The 15,630-nt window shown below is 26.4% G+C and overlaps 1 protein-coding gene across 2 annotated transcripts in view; it reads right to left on the bottom strand.

Annotated features, from left to right (window-relative positions):
• Positions 1 to 2,627: 2,627 nt before the first annotated feature.
• LOC129988117 (dedicator of cytokinesis protein 3-like) overlaps positions 2,628 to 15,630 on the bottom strand; it is a 54,322-nt gene continuing 41,319 nt past the window's right edge. The window contains exons 38-47 of one of the 2 annotated variants that reach the window (XM_056096251.1): positions 14,984 to 15,073; positions 14,685 to 14,789; positions 14,348 to 14,489; positions 13,286 to 13,452; positions 12,290 to 12,637; positions 9,850 to 10,073; positions 8,948 to 9,215; positions 7,632 to 7,887; positions 6,208 to 6,299; positions 2,628 to 5,207 (exon numbers count right to left, since the gene is read on the bottom strand). In XM_056096251.1, the coding sequence (XP_055952226.1) occupies positions 4,869 to 5,207; positions 6,208 to 6,299; positions 7,632 to 7,887; positions 8,948 to 9,215; positions 9,850 to 10,073; positions 12,290 to 12,637; positions 13,286 to 13,452; positions 14,348 to 14,489; positions 14,685 to 14,789; positions 14,984 to 15,073 (2,031 nt within the window). In that variant the 3' untranslated portion in view covers positions 2,628 to 4,868. The remainder of the gene's footprint in view (positions 5,208 to 6,207; positions 6,300 to 7,631; positions 7,888 to 8,947; positions 9,216 to 9,849; positions 10,074 to 12,289; positions 12,638 to 13,285; positions 13,453 to 14,347; positions 14,490 to 14,684; positions 14,790 to 14,983; positions 15,074 to 15,630) is intronic. The other variant, XM_056096252.1, reaches the window with a different exon arrangement.

The raw sequence follows: 15,630 nt of genomic DNA, 5'->3' as shown, positions 1-15,630 counted from the left end.
TTTATTGTACATAATACGATTTTTCAAAGTTGGAATGTTTTCTCTTTTGCTATACCCGTTTTTAGCTTTTTTCGGCGGCCGCGCCACCCAATTCCGCGGATAATCGGGAGTGTACTGTAATTGCTTTTTTTTTTTAAATAAAATCTTTAAATTCTAATTTGCAATAATTTTATTAAATTTTAATCAAGTATCGAAACATCACAATGCATATTTATATACAAGATATATTTGGATTATGTGAAGTTTTTAAGTTCATAGACTCATGCAAAAGAAATATTTGAAATTGAGCTTTTATTGGTTTTACACAATATTAGAAAAAAAATAATAAGATCTAAGGGTAGATTAATTAGACAAGTGTTCAAAATTTTATTTATCAATAATTTATTTTCTGGATACAACACAAAACATATGTAAATGAGATGAAAATGCAGATTTAGACACCACAATATACAACGGAATGTGACATATAAAAAGTCAGAGCTTGTTCATTCGACTTAGTTACACGCTCACAAAATATCACGTCATTCAGAAACATCAACTTCCAACTAAAAAAAGGTAGCCTCGTAGATAAACAATATTTGTACTAATATCAAAGTTCAGTTATTACAAGTACAGGAAGATTTATAAAGTGTATCAAATCTAGTACAAATAGCAAATTTCGCTAACTTCAGATCTATCTCAATCACACAGTATTGGATACTACAAATTTTTCGCTAATTTAAATTCATTTACAAAATTCGATAATAATGTGAAAAACACGTTACAGATAATTGGCAAAAAATTTTAAGAAATTAAAATTTAGATTAAAAAAAAACATTTTTTTTTCATAATATTTACAAAAAATTATATTTTAACAATAATATAATCTGTAAGAATAAATAGCTTTCATGACATTCACAAAGTGATACAAAAATTGTTGAGTTAATAACCTGCAAAAATAAGTGGATAAAAGAACAGAATAATAGAATTAGAACCTTACCAATTATAGAATAGAAATAAATAAAATATAACTAAATATAATGCTCATGTAAAATAGATTTGTACATGATGAATAAAATTTGAAGAAATAGGTCAATATAAGTAAAGAATTTTTCAGCCACATTAAAAAACGAATATAGGAACAGATAACAGATTAGAGTAAATTCATATATTTTATTGTGAAGAAATAAATCTAAATTATTTATTTATTCTTTTCTCTAAATAAAAATAATAACGTGAATAATAACTATGTTATATTTTCTAAAGCAGATTTTTTAAAATTTGTTTTTGATCTGCGGTAATTTATGCTTTAAAAAATATTCTATTACGCCAAGTGAAAAGCATGTAATAACGAAATCAAAACAGGTAAATGAAGTATTAATTATTGATAGACAAAGGTAATTAAGATTATTTATTAATAAAATTGGGATTTATCAAATAAAAGTTTTTTTTTTAAATAATTTAGTTCTCATAATTATTGAACAGTCTGATCTAAGCATTCACTATATATATTAAGACCTTAGTAAGGAGCAATAATTTATATAGTAATGCTTTAAACATAATATTAACTATTTTCTATATGTTATCATTAAATTATTATTTTAAAATGATTTTTATGATCATTTCAATATCTTATCATATGTATTTTTTTTATATTTTAATTAGAGAACATATTCTGTTTTAGAAATTTAAATGAAGTGAATATTAAAAAGAAGCATTTTCAAGAAAAGATTAGAATTATTGTTAGCAAGAACTGCATAGTAAAAAAGACATCAAAAACTTTATGTACTAACAAACTGATCAAAAATTGCTCGGACATTTCATTGCAAAATAATTTACAAACTTAAAAAAAAGCTATGTAAATTTAAAAACTAACACAAAGAGGAACAAGCATTTTCATAATGTTCTTAAAATAACAAATACAAAGAATATTATTAAAATTTGTAATTAATAAGTTTCTTGAGATTACCAATTATTAAAGAAGAGAATTTTTCATAAATAATAGTCAGATGAAATAAAATATGAATCTCATACAATTCTTTTGGATAACTAGACACAAATAGTTTAATTTGCTTGAAATAATTAATAAGAATAAATTTTTCAAATTTTTTCAACTGTTGGATAAAATAATAAAATAATAACAAACCATGCATAAAGCATCTCAGAATATAACTATAACACAAAATCTGATAGAAAGGAATTTTCAAATATATACATTGCACTTTTTAAAGTTAAAGGACATTTATAACAATTTCACATTAATTTGTAAATAAAAACTTTACAAAAAAACCAGCCAAACATCTTGATTAACAATAAAAATCATTTATAACATCAAATCCACACATACTTTATTTCAATTTTAAATTCAATAGAGAGTTCAAAATTATCTATTCACAAATGAATTAATTAAACAAATGACTGCAAAGATTCATATTGAAAGCATATGAAGATGCACATGAAAAGTTAAAAGAAGTTGAATTCACTGAAATTATATAGTTATAAATGATTATATTTGAATAAATTATTCATGATATAATCTGCATAGAGAAATAATGACAGTATATATGTATAAAAAAAGAGCAAATAAAATAAATATCTTGTATATTTATTTTTAAAACCAATTTTTACAGAATTCTGTTTTAACATTTTTCTTTCCAATAGAATTTAATGCTAGAATTTATTGAAAAAAAAATCATATTATAAACACATATAACAAAAATGATAACAGAAATAATATAAATATAAAATAATGATTTCAGATCAAAAACCTTGAAACTCATTCTCTGGTAAAACAAACTTAATACCATATTTAAAAAAAAATTATTATTTATAAAAATTGTTAATTGAATGAAATTAATTAACAATAGTACTTTAAAAACACAAGTTAAATGTAGCTCTTTTTTCATTTTGTAAAAGAAGGAAGATAAAATTTTGAAACCAAAATAAAAGAAACACATGATGCTGGCTTGATTTAACTTAAATAATCACCTTCACACATTATACAATAAATTTTTAACTCATGCTTACACTTTTAAAAAATAGATTATCAAAGTTAAGTATGCAAAAAACACTTACAGCAATAAGGTATAAAAAGTATCCAAAATTTTTTTTCTTTGCTAAACAAATCAGTATTTTCTAAAAAATATTTAAAACAAAAATATAAAATATTTATTTCCAAGACAAAACAAAACATAAAGCAAAGCAGCTGTAAGGCTACACAAAAAGAATAATGAAAATATATAAACAAATTTTACATTTGGTTAAGCAAATCACACAGTGCTTTGGCCTTAAACCTCACTTTCAACATTCAATGTCACACACATGGAGATCAGAGTACTTACGTAAAGGTACATAAAGATATATGGATTACTAGAATAAATGCACTCAAACTTTATGAAAACAGCATGCCTTTGCAACAGAAATAGGGAAGTAATTATGATATTAGATTAAAAGCATGAAAAGAACATAAAATTAAAATTAGATGAACTGAATTTTCAAACAGTTGACAGAAAATAGAAAAATGCTAAATACAAAAGGGGTGCTTTTAAAAAATAAATAAATATGTCAGTAATAAAGCTTAAACGATTTTATATTTGCACCTTTCTTTAACAGGTCCAAGACCTTTTAAATAGCTTAAATCTTTTTTAATTAAAAAAATCAATTAATAGAAAGCCACTGAGAATGTAAAACTTGTTAAGAAAAGTGAGCAACAAAAAATAAACATGCAAGAACACAATTATGAAATTAAATTCATTGAAATAAAAAAATAATTCATGAGTTAACATGAAAATTGCTTGAATTATATTAGCTGCTAATGACCATTTACTGCAATTTTAAAATCCAGTGTAAATAAATTACTAAACAAAAGAAGCAAATGAAACACAATTTATTTAATTAAATATTGAATAATTTAAAATGGAAAACATCAATTTAATATAATCATATGTAATTATTGTACATCAAGTAATGTTTTAAATTACATACAAAATGATAAAAATTACTATTATTATTAATTGTCATAATATTCACATTTTCATAATCATAAATTATTCTTTTATGATACAAATACATGAATACTTTATATAAATTAAGGCACAAAATTATTTTTACAATACCATTACTTGCCCATAAAAATATTCATCTGTTTTGCAAACTTATAAATGAAAATAAAGGTTGTTTATTATCACAGGATTAAGTACTTCTAGGATATCAGTTTTCCAAATAATATAAAAAAATCAAAGTTAGTAAAATTACAAAATTATATTGCATCATTACTTAAATTTGCAGCAAATAAATATCCTTTTAAAACATAGTAAAAAGTAAGTAAGTGAAAGTGACTTTTGAATTTTCAAACAAAAGATAATATTTTTTGCCTTTCCTTCCATTGAAATCATTGGTAACAATGGATTAAATAAATAGATAAAAAAAAGCTTTCAACAAATATATAAAAACAACATAAAAGAAATAAGAATAGATAAACCACTTAGCTGCTTCAAGTTTATAAAAACATAGCAAGCATAGCTACCATTCCACAAAAGAAAGAAAAATTAATTTTCTATTAAAAATGACTTTAATAGCTGCAAAAATACAGTAGCAGTTTAATTCTTCAAAGAAATTAGCAGCTATAGAAATGGATATGTCTACCACCAGAAACATATGACTAGATTTCATGTGCAATTTTATTCTAAAGCATGCAAAATCTTTATGAACCTTTTTTGTAAGTACTTCTCAATATAAGATAATCACTTCCTTCATAAAGGGATTACAGTATAAAGATATCGCAAATAAACTCAACACTTTTTAATCAATCATAATTGCCTAAAGCTAATTTATAAAAAGTGATTAATTGTAAGACGTTTCTTTGCTTAAAAATGACTTTCTGCAGTCTGTTAGACACTGCTAGACTCGTCCTCTCCATTTAAGGACTCATCTTCATACTCTTGAGGGATGTGAGGCATCACTCCTGCAGGAATGGAGTGACTGCGAATCATAGATTCAGGTGTCCTGACAGGGGATTGGTTAGGAGAAGTTGGGAGAGAGGTAGGGTTGCTGGCTCCAATGGTCGCCCTTTTGTTGGGGATAGGGGGGGGAATCTGATCATTGGGGGACTGAACAGCAAATTCAGGAGGAGGATTAGGAGGTGCGTCCATAAGAAATTCGTGCGTATCTGGGACAGATGTCATGTGCTGGAGTTCTTTTGGCTGATTGATCATGGCAGGCGAGGAACTCTAGACAAAAAAAGAAAGAAAAGAATTTTATTTGTAAATAAGAAGAAAACAAAAACATTTAAAATTATGCTGCCATTTTTAATTAAAAGTGACATTATGACATTTTCTAAGATATTCAAATGTTTATTAAAAATATTTTAAAAATACAGTGCACTTCCAAGTACCCAGTTTGCCATTATGTGGCTTCCATACTATCCAGTCTAGTTTTCTTTTATTGTAATTAAATGAGGGGGACAAGGTGCTGCATTGGCAACAGTGTAGACATTGGAACACTACTACAATCCAATATGTGCTGTTGTGACAGGAAAAGAGTAGCAATCTGCTCATTTTTCATTGTTTCATCAGTGTATAACGAAGCTCAATTATTGCCACTGTTCTTAATTATAGCTGCACAGTATTTGCATTAAATTCTTGGAATGTGCAATGCAGTATATAAACATATATTAACTACCGGTACAGAGCCCTTTATTTTAACTTGACATGTCACTAGCAACTGCTTCTATGATTAACTGGCCACGGCTGCATCCACATTCTGCATGGTTTGAGATAAATGGAGGTCTATACAGTAAGAAGCGAGAAAATATGTATTCTAACAGTGAGCTAATGTATTCTCGTATTGGTGTGCCAAGAAATGAGTTCACAGAACTCCGGCCAATTCAGCTTTTTCCCTGCTCTTCCGTCACATTAAGCTGGTACTCGGGAATGTATTATAATTTGAACACTTTGGATTTCAGAAAACTGATAAAATATACATACTGATAAATCAGAAAGCAAGTAAGAAACTAAAATGTAACCAAGAAGCTTTCTAAGTACAACATACTGTCATTCGGATTATAGTTCTATTTTAGCAATTTATTAAAAAAACTCTATTAAATACAGATGAATACCAATACCTATATAAAGCCTAAAAGGTTATATTAATATATTTTTATAAATGTAAAGGATGCAGCAAAAGGAGTATAAAATCATAGCCAGAAAATAAACAAATCATGAAAGATACCTTTTTAGAAAGCCTTTTTGGAAGAGCAGGCTTTGATTCTTCCACTGGTGGTGTTCCAGCCCAAGAAGTCACCATTCTTTTTTCATTACCTACTAAAATAGAAGTATAACAATAATCAAAACAAATAAAAGTTTTATATAAAGAAAATATTTATAAGAACAAGTGTAGATATAAACCCTCTTAAAATGTACTGCTAAGACTTTAAAAAATATCTTATTAAATTTTGAATGTAATCTATCTACAACTCAAGAGATTATAATTTTTTACTCATACAAGAAAAACAAAGATTAAATAGAAAATTATAATATGATTGAAATTCTATAAAGATGAAAAAAATTTTAATGATATAAAATTACTTTTTGAGCGAGTAAACAAACAGTTTTTAATAAATTAGCTTTCTTCTGACAGCATAAATTAGTCCTCTGACAGCATAATTTTAAAAATCAGTATTTAGATGCGATGTTTGCAAATAAGTTCAAATATTTTTCAAAGTGAACTGGTACTGTATATTACATGATAATAATATGATATAATAAAAATCTGTAATTGTGAAAATAAACACTCTAAATGGTGGAAATAGAACAACAATAGAAAATGGACTGATTGCCATGCTTATCAACCCATGGAAATTGTGGGATAAGTAGCTGGGGGGTTAAACTTTTTATGTTGATAAGCATTTGCAATAAGAATTTGCAGCAACAATTTAATTCACTTGAGAGCAAGATAAATGTAAGCAAATATTAGATACATCCATTAAAATATCTTTTTTAAAGATATATAAAATATATTTCATGAATTGTAAATATTTTAAAGAACATAATACACTATTTTCACTATATAATTAATAATCTTTTTAATTACAGAAAAAAAGAAAATATTAGTAGTAGTACAATCAGATAAAGGCATGCTTCCAACCAATGATACAAATAAGAAAAGTAATTAAAAATTATGTTACTTATTCTTAATAAACATATAAGCTAATTAGCTTGATAATTAGTGCAAAAATACATATTTACTGAACTTCTTACATATCAAAAAATATTAGCAGATGTGTATTTAATATTACAAATAAAAGTGCTTATTAATAAACTATACTCTAACTTTAACCAAAGTTGGTAAAAATAAAACTTATATTATAATAGTTATCATTATAATGTTTATATTTTTAAATAGTAGGTTGCAATTCACAACTTTGAACTAATTTTCAAATACAATTACAATATTTAATTAATGATTTTTTTTTACAGAGAAACATAAAATAAAACCCTAATTATTCAATTGTCATGCATTCTTAGAAATGAAGGCATGATATTAAATCTCAAAATTCTATTTTAAAGAAAACATTTTATATTTTTATTATACTGAATTATAAAATATTTTAAAAACCTGTTTAACACTTCATGATTTTTCTCTTCATAACTTACCTCTTGGAGGTAGTGGGGGTGCTTCTTCAGGCAAGAGGCTTTGTTCTGACCAACTATTCCTTGCAGATCCCTTAGGACTGTTTGAGGGACTAAGACTAGGCAGCATCTTGTCACCCATGCCATCTGGGGTGTTTAGCCACTTGAGTGGTATGTTAGGACTGACTAGTCGACTATAAGGATAGCCCCTTGGATGGGAATAGTCCTCAACAGAGTCCTTTAAGGGAGATGTTTGAGGTCGAGCTTTATCATTGTAAATCTGAAAGTAATAAATAAGAATTAAAAATTTTACTGTGGTCATTACATATTTAATACTAAATGTTGCTTCAAGAACTAGCTTTTTGTTAAGCAATATTTGGAATAAAAAATATCAATGAAATGATCATAAAATACATTTTAACAAAATAATAGATATTACAAAAATTAGTTGATTTCACAATTTTTTAAAAAATATTAATGGTGTGTATAGATATATATTTTGATTTAACAATTAATATTAAAAAAATATATTCTTTTAAAGAATAAATATTAATTTTTTTTATTTATGCAAAGGGCAATACAGTTTAATGAATTATAGTCTTAGAAAATACAGAAAATTACCTAAAACAATACAAGAAAAATCCAAAAATAGAAAATATATGTTTAAATAAATAGAACAGCAGCAAAAATAACACATTTAGTAACATTAGCATATTATTATTCAATAAAGACACAAATTAACATTTCTTATTATTCCACAGGAAAACTACTTTTATGAACTTTAAACAAATCCTAATGATCCATAAAAATTGTAAAAATAATGAAAGTAATAAATGTTGAAAATTAATAAATAAAAAAGTAAAGATTTTCAAGACTCTTAAAAATCTGCTTAACATATACTCAAACATTAATAAAAATTAAACCAATAACAGATATGCTTTATTTAATTTTAATTTCAAAGTGCTAATGAAGCTGCAAAAATAAAGAAAGAATATTTTCATTAAAATATTTCAGACAAAGTTGAAATTACCTTTTAACACAAAAAAGGATATCTATTTGTAAAAGTATAAAGTACTACTTTAAAAAATTATAAATATTATATATTTTTAAATGACAAGAAAAAATGTTAAAAAAAACAAAAACAAAAACAAAAAAAAACAAAGAGGCTAGCTCCTACTTAGTCTATAATGATAAAAATATTCTATGTAATGGAATAATAAAAAAAAAGAGCAAACTTATCTTTCTAAAATCATTAAAGATAAAAAAAGCTTTATGTTATAGAACTAAATATATTAAAAGAATTGCAGAGACAGAAAACCTTTTAATTGGTCTATAACTACCTTTTGCTCCCCTGAAGGTAAGGCTACTGAACGGGGTCTGTTGGGCAATGGGGGTGGCTGCAGAACAGATGAAAGGGGAGAGAGAGGAATGTTGACAATGGCTTCAGGGTGCTTGTCTTGTGGATGAGTGTAGATTTCTTCCTCATCTGAGCCTTCAGGGAAGAAGTGCCCATAAATGCTAGAGCCAGAGGAGGAGGAGCGGTTGCTGCCACAAGGTTCCATTGAGGGTTTCTTGATTAAATCACAAGGCAGAGGTGGCAAAGGAGTGCTGAGAAAGGAAAATTAAATGAATTATTTAATTAAAAAATTGTAAGATCATTTTGTATTTCATTCCTACTTCTTATAATACTTTTTGTCGAATCCCTTTGAATTCCAAACACTTTTTATCTATGCAAGTAGTTTCCCTAATTTATGCCACAGTTCCTTTAGTCCTTTGAAAGATGTAAAAAAGGAGAAACACTGTATTTAGAATAAAGGAATTGATTTTTATTATGTTAATTAGAGCATTGGATCTAGCCCAATAGTGGCCTAGCAAAATAAAGTAAAGCAGATGACATTGAAATAAAAAAAAAGTTTATAGGTTCTACCTTGACTGTGCTTTTAACATTCATCATTCAAAAACAGTTAAAATATTATAAATTTTGGCAGATTTTTTTTTACTATGAGCTGCTTTCAAGAGGCTGCTGCAAAATAAAAATGTGAGTCTGTAATCATCAATAGTATAAACTCACATATCTCATGAAGTATATAGATATAGCTATAAAATGCCCAGAAAACACATGAATGTAGCCAATTTTGTGCATTTTAATTGCATCATACCTAAAGAGGGAAAAGGACATACGGTGATAAATCCTTTAAAAAATTAATCAATATATATATATAAATTAAAGATAGAAACATACTTTACAATAGAAGGCTTCCTGTAATCTGGATTTTCACCACCTGGTGTTGGAGGCAGTTCTCCTCGTCTATTCATGCTAAGTCGAGATGCAAGACTAGGAGAATCTACTTCTCTTATAGAATGCTTCATCACTGAGAAACGATCCACCAAACGGCGATGCAGAGGAATGACTTCAGGCGGTGCAAGTCGTCCATGAAGTGACAATCCACCTTCAAGAATTTGCACCTATTATAGAATATAAAATTTTAAAAGTTATGTTTCATCTTATGCTACCTGATGTAAATTACTTTATTATTCATCAAATCCAAAGTAAATATCTATGTAAAATGAAAGAGGAAGGAAATAAGATCATGTTTTAACTGTCTGATACACAAGGAAATTTGAATTACAAGAAGCATAACATTACAAAATGTTATAAAAAAAAAGAAAAAAAATTTAGAAAAAAAAGAAAAAAAATCCAAAGAATGGATTTCTTACAATTTGATTTATTCAAAAATTATTATTATTAAAAGTGGATAATAACTTCTTTAACCCGATAACAGTCAACACTCTATTTATAGAACAATCACATTTTATTTCTGTGACAAAATCAAAAACATTTAAATTATCCCTGGTTTTTTATTTGCCAAACGAATCAATATATATATTCCCAAATCTATAAACGATTTTCAATTTAAACATACCAACCATTTTTCAAATTTGAAAAAAAAAAAAAAAAAAAAAAGTCACTAGCTTGATTTTTTTTCTTTAATTTATTATTTTTTTTTTTTAGGTAATAAAAAGTGTTTGGAAGTAACTTCTATTTTTGATACTTCACAATATTTAAAAATATTTTTGTTAATAAATATAAAAGTTCCCAAATGCTTTGTTTCCTCCCCTGTGAATTATTAATATGTTTATTAATTATTTTTATTTTACTTCTTTTAAATAATTTCATTTCATTTTTTTAATTTTCTGATTTTAAAAAAATAAATAATTAAAAATTAAGAAGATTTTAATTTAATTAATTAAATTTTTTGAGAAATTAATTTTACTATACAGTTAACTTAAACTTGGTGATTTAACAAAATTTACTGAAATGTACATTTTAAATTAAATTGATCATTAATAGTAAACAGGAAAATTATTATACACCAATTTTGCAGAGAAAAGTTTTATTTTTATGAATCATAATAAAATAGATTTCCAAAGTAATAAAATATATAGTTAATTTATTAAAATGTCATTCACGTTTCAAGTCAAAACTCCAAGAAAGGAAAAATCAATATTCAGCACACTAATAATAAATAATATTCCAACATTAATATTCTAACATTCCTCATATAATATTCCAACATTGTTAAAAAGAACCTATTTATATATCACTAATCACTATGAGGATATTAAACAGATAAACTTTTAAAATCTTTTCAAGGACAGAAAGAAAAAAAAATACTGTTGGTGATAAATTAGTAGCGCATGCAATCATAAATATAAGATAGTGAAACTAGAATAAATAATGAGATTAACTAATATATGCTACGATACAATAAATCATAATATTGATGCCTCACAATGCTGTCATACAAAACAGCAGTCAGTTTCATAATAATACCTGCTAAGAACAGTAAAAAGTATAAAAATTAAACAACTAAAATGAAAATGAAGCACCAGAAAAAAAGTTCTATATACATAAAACTTGAAGTACAGAAATCTCTACATGTAGAAATACATATTGCAAATTTATAATTTATTTATTAAATACACTTATGAATAATTTCTTTTTGACTATAGAAGACTTCAAATATTAAATTATCAAATAGGTTTATTTAAAATGGCTTTAAAATGTTCAAATATGTATGCAATTGCATTTCCACCAACAATTTCAAAAGTTTCAAATACCAAATAACAATTCATTAAAATTGTTTTAACTATATTTGTTGAAATTTAATGCTTATATTTAGTTTATTTTATTAGTTTACATGATAAGTTTTCATTCAGTTTTCAATGTTAATGAAAGCAAGTAATGATTATTCAAGATGAAATTTTCTGTCATATGTAACAATTTCTATTTACGAGCCATATTCATTATAAAAAAAAATTCAAAAGCTAAACAGAAATTAAGGTAAAAGCCAGCATACAAGACGCATGCTTATTTCTCTTTTGCAAACAATTGATTGGTATTCCAAGAATATTTACTACAGTAAAAATTGGCAAAATAGATTTTTCTAATTTAATTTACATTGCCTCTTCTGAAAGAAATCAAAAGGCACTTTTTAAACTAATACATAGATATAATTTTTATACAAAACTTATATTTATCATCTAAGAATTTTATCTGATATACAGAAACAGTTTTTTTTTTTTTTAATAAAAAGAAAATATTTTTGGAAAATCTACAATAAAAACAATTTTGATACATATGGATTTGACTTATTTAAAAATTAAGATTTTAAACTTACTTTTTCAAGTATCAAAGACTTCAATTTAATAATTTTATGGGTTTCTTCTGGATTTTGTAGACTAAATTCTAATGTGAAAAAGGCCTCTTGGTATTTTGCAATGCCTCCATTCACAGCAGCTTCAATGACCCCTTGGAGTCGCATGCTGAGTGGACTGATGGAACGGCGAGGCTCTGCAGTGTACTGCGCTATCAACTTGCGTAGCTCTTTGTTCATGTGCTCCACTGTTTCACAGGCATGAGTAATGGGTGAGAGTTCTACAGTGTGCGATTCAATTACTTCAAACCACCTTAAAATTCCAGGCAACTGAGAAGCTATTGTTAATGTTGTTCGTTCTATCCACAAACTCTAGAAAAAAAAAAGCATCAAGAGTTCTATATGATAAAAATAAGAAATTAATATAAATTTAAAATGCATTCCATACAATTCAAAATATATTACTTATGCCAAGAAGCTATTAGAACAGATTACTGCAAATGAATTCAAAACATATAACACATTGACATCCGTGAGATCTCATTAAATAAATTTACAATTATTTGAGTACACTAATTTTTCATACTTTTACATTATTTGTCATTCTGCAAACTAAAAATATTTAAATATTTATTTTAGAATGACACCCAAAGAAAGATAAATTTTAAACTAAAAAATAGGCTTTAACAAAATGCGGTAAATTTCAGTTCTATATATGTTCGTCACCCCCTAATCCTCTGAGCAATCAATTATTTCGCTCACAGAAATTTAGACTCTAATAAAGGAGCTTTTAAAAAAATATAAACTTTAATTTCTCAAATGCAATGGATACTCTGAAATATCAATAATATTTAATTAATAGAATTGGAATAAAGTGTAAGTCTCCTTTCAAGGCAATTTTGAAAACTGAAAAATCTGGTCCAGTTACTTAAAAGGAACATAAAAATGTAATAAATGCTTCTTTTTAAAGATTTTTAAGCAATGTTAAAATTTAATATTTAGTAAGCAAGATAGCCTTACTTTAAATTCATTATCTTTGTCTACTGGTCCTTTCTGAACAGGTCTGTCAAACTGGAATGAAGAGACATCATTAACTAAATAGTAGCTTATTATTTTCTCTGGAATGTCACGATTCTCAAATTCAGGTCTCACTTTCGGAATGGGTTTGACATTACATATTTGTATATCTGTACAAGTATTGGAATTTTATGCATCAAAATAAATATAAATAAGAGAATGCTAAAAAGAAATTTCTTAAAAATAATAACCAAACCAAGTGACGATTTCAAGGGGGGGAAATGTTGCGCGCGCGCACACACACACACACACACACACACACACACACACACACACACACACAATTCAAATAAAATAATTCAAAAAATAAATATTTTATATTCAGCCTAGCATTTATGCTACATAAATTGTTTGTCATAATATCTCAAAAGTGGACCTATGGATTAAAATAAAACAGAACCAATTAGTTTTTTCGCAAAAGATATTTCATTTTTCCATCTTCTTTTAGTTTGAATGTTTCAGTCCAAAGATTAATTAATGACATCAATATTTGCTGCTTCTGCTTAAGGTACTATTTAAAAATTCCCATTTCTTGGTTTAATAAACATTTAATCAGCTGAAAATACATTTACTGAATTATCTCTGCCAGTTTTATTATAGAAATGAAAAGAGTTCATCATGTAGCGAAAAACTCAAACAGTTACTTTAGATGAAGACAATTTTTTAAAGGTAAATTTTTTCTGTAAGTAACTAGCTCATTTCTTGAATACCTCTTTGGGAATCCAAGCATAAAATGCTTGGATTCCCAAAGCTTGGATTTTGATGGTACTTCCTCAGCATCACTATGAGAATTACTGCTCAGAAATGTTGGCTTAGGAGAACTATTTCTCAGATGTGATATGTTTTTGTCTGGAGCCTTGCTGAGTGATAAGTATCTAATGTTTCTTCATCTGGAGGAAAGAAAGTTTGGGTTAACTTATAAATGTGCACTGTTTATGGTGAGACTTCAGATTTTCAATCTTATACAGAGTAGAAAGCTTGAAACAGGAAAGCAACAAAGGATACATTGCCCATCTGAATGTAGTATACTGTCATCTGGAGTTGTACTCTTCATTAAAATTTGAGCCTGAGGAAATTCAGTCTGAAGGCGCTGAGTAAAAGCTCCAATTCTTTCATACTCTAATCCTCGATAAACAAACACTTTGTTCTGCAAGAAAACATCATTTACAATTTGAATTCACTATTAAACTTTTACATATTAAATATAATTAAAGAAAACATGAAAAGCCACATTATAGGTCATATTAATCAAGGAAAAAACATACATTTATTAGGCCATTCTGACTTTTAATAATAATAACATTCAACAGCATATTGCAGGAAAAGTAAAAACTGCCCTTACTCTCAGGAATAGAGGAAATCCAAGGCCATAAAATCCAACTCGAAAGTATTCTGGTTCAGGTCGAATCTGGTTTAAAATGTTATCAAAGAATTTTGCTTGGGTTTTCTGAAAATTAAGAATATAGCCAAATTAATTCCATTTTGATCCTAAATAGCATGTGTAACTTTACATACAACTAAAAAAGTATTTTCCAGTCATGAAATTTTCAAATCATTGACAAAAAAGAGCATGTTCAGTAACAAATTATCATAAACCCTTATATTTTCGCAAAAACATTTTAATATTTGAAAGATACCTACCAGAATAATACTTAGTTTAGAATAATCTAGTAACTTCTTCTCATATAATTCTGCTAATTCCTTGCATAATGGTATACCTTCTTCCCAGCACTGCAAAAAAAGTATAAAGCATTGCAATTTAACGAAGCATTAAAAGAAAATTGTGTAAAATAATTACCTTATTACACATTTTTTCAATGAGAACAACACTATTTTTAATAATTTCATTAAATTATGATGTAGCAAAACTTTTATCTTACAGTTTAGCAAGTTCAGCATTAGAAACATCAAGTGTGAATACTAATCACACATTTGCTACCAATTCTAAAACTGCCTTATCTTGATAAATAAAATTTCAGAAATAAAATAAGAGTTAAGAATATTTTAGCAAATTAAATTCAATTTTATGTTTCCCATTATTATTTAAAATTATTATAATGAATAAATATCAGGATATAATAATAAAACTTCCATTATTTCTTACAGATGAAGATATTTTATTTCTGAAATAATAGGCAGCATCATTTTAATATAAATGAAAATATAGCTTTTCATATCAAATTTCATAAAGAAAAGTAAAGTGAATATGTGCACATAAGATTCTCTAATGATCTTTAATCCTCTAAGTATTTAATCAATTTTATTTGATAGCATCAGAGTCCAAATAT

Source organism: Argiope bruennichi, chromosome 10 (assembly GCF_947563725.1).
Source record: "Argiope bruennichi chromosome 10, qqArgBrue1.1, whole genome shotgun sequence".
In the NCBI taxonomy this organism is placed as follows: Eukaryota; Metazoa; Arthropoda; class Arachnida; order Araneae; family Araneidae; genus Argiope; species Argiope bruennichi.
This window is presented reverse-complemented; position numbering and strand designations above follow the sequence as displayed.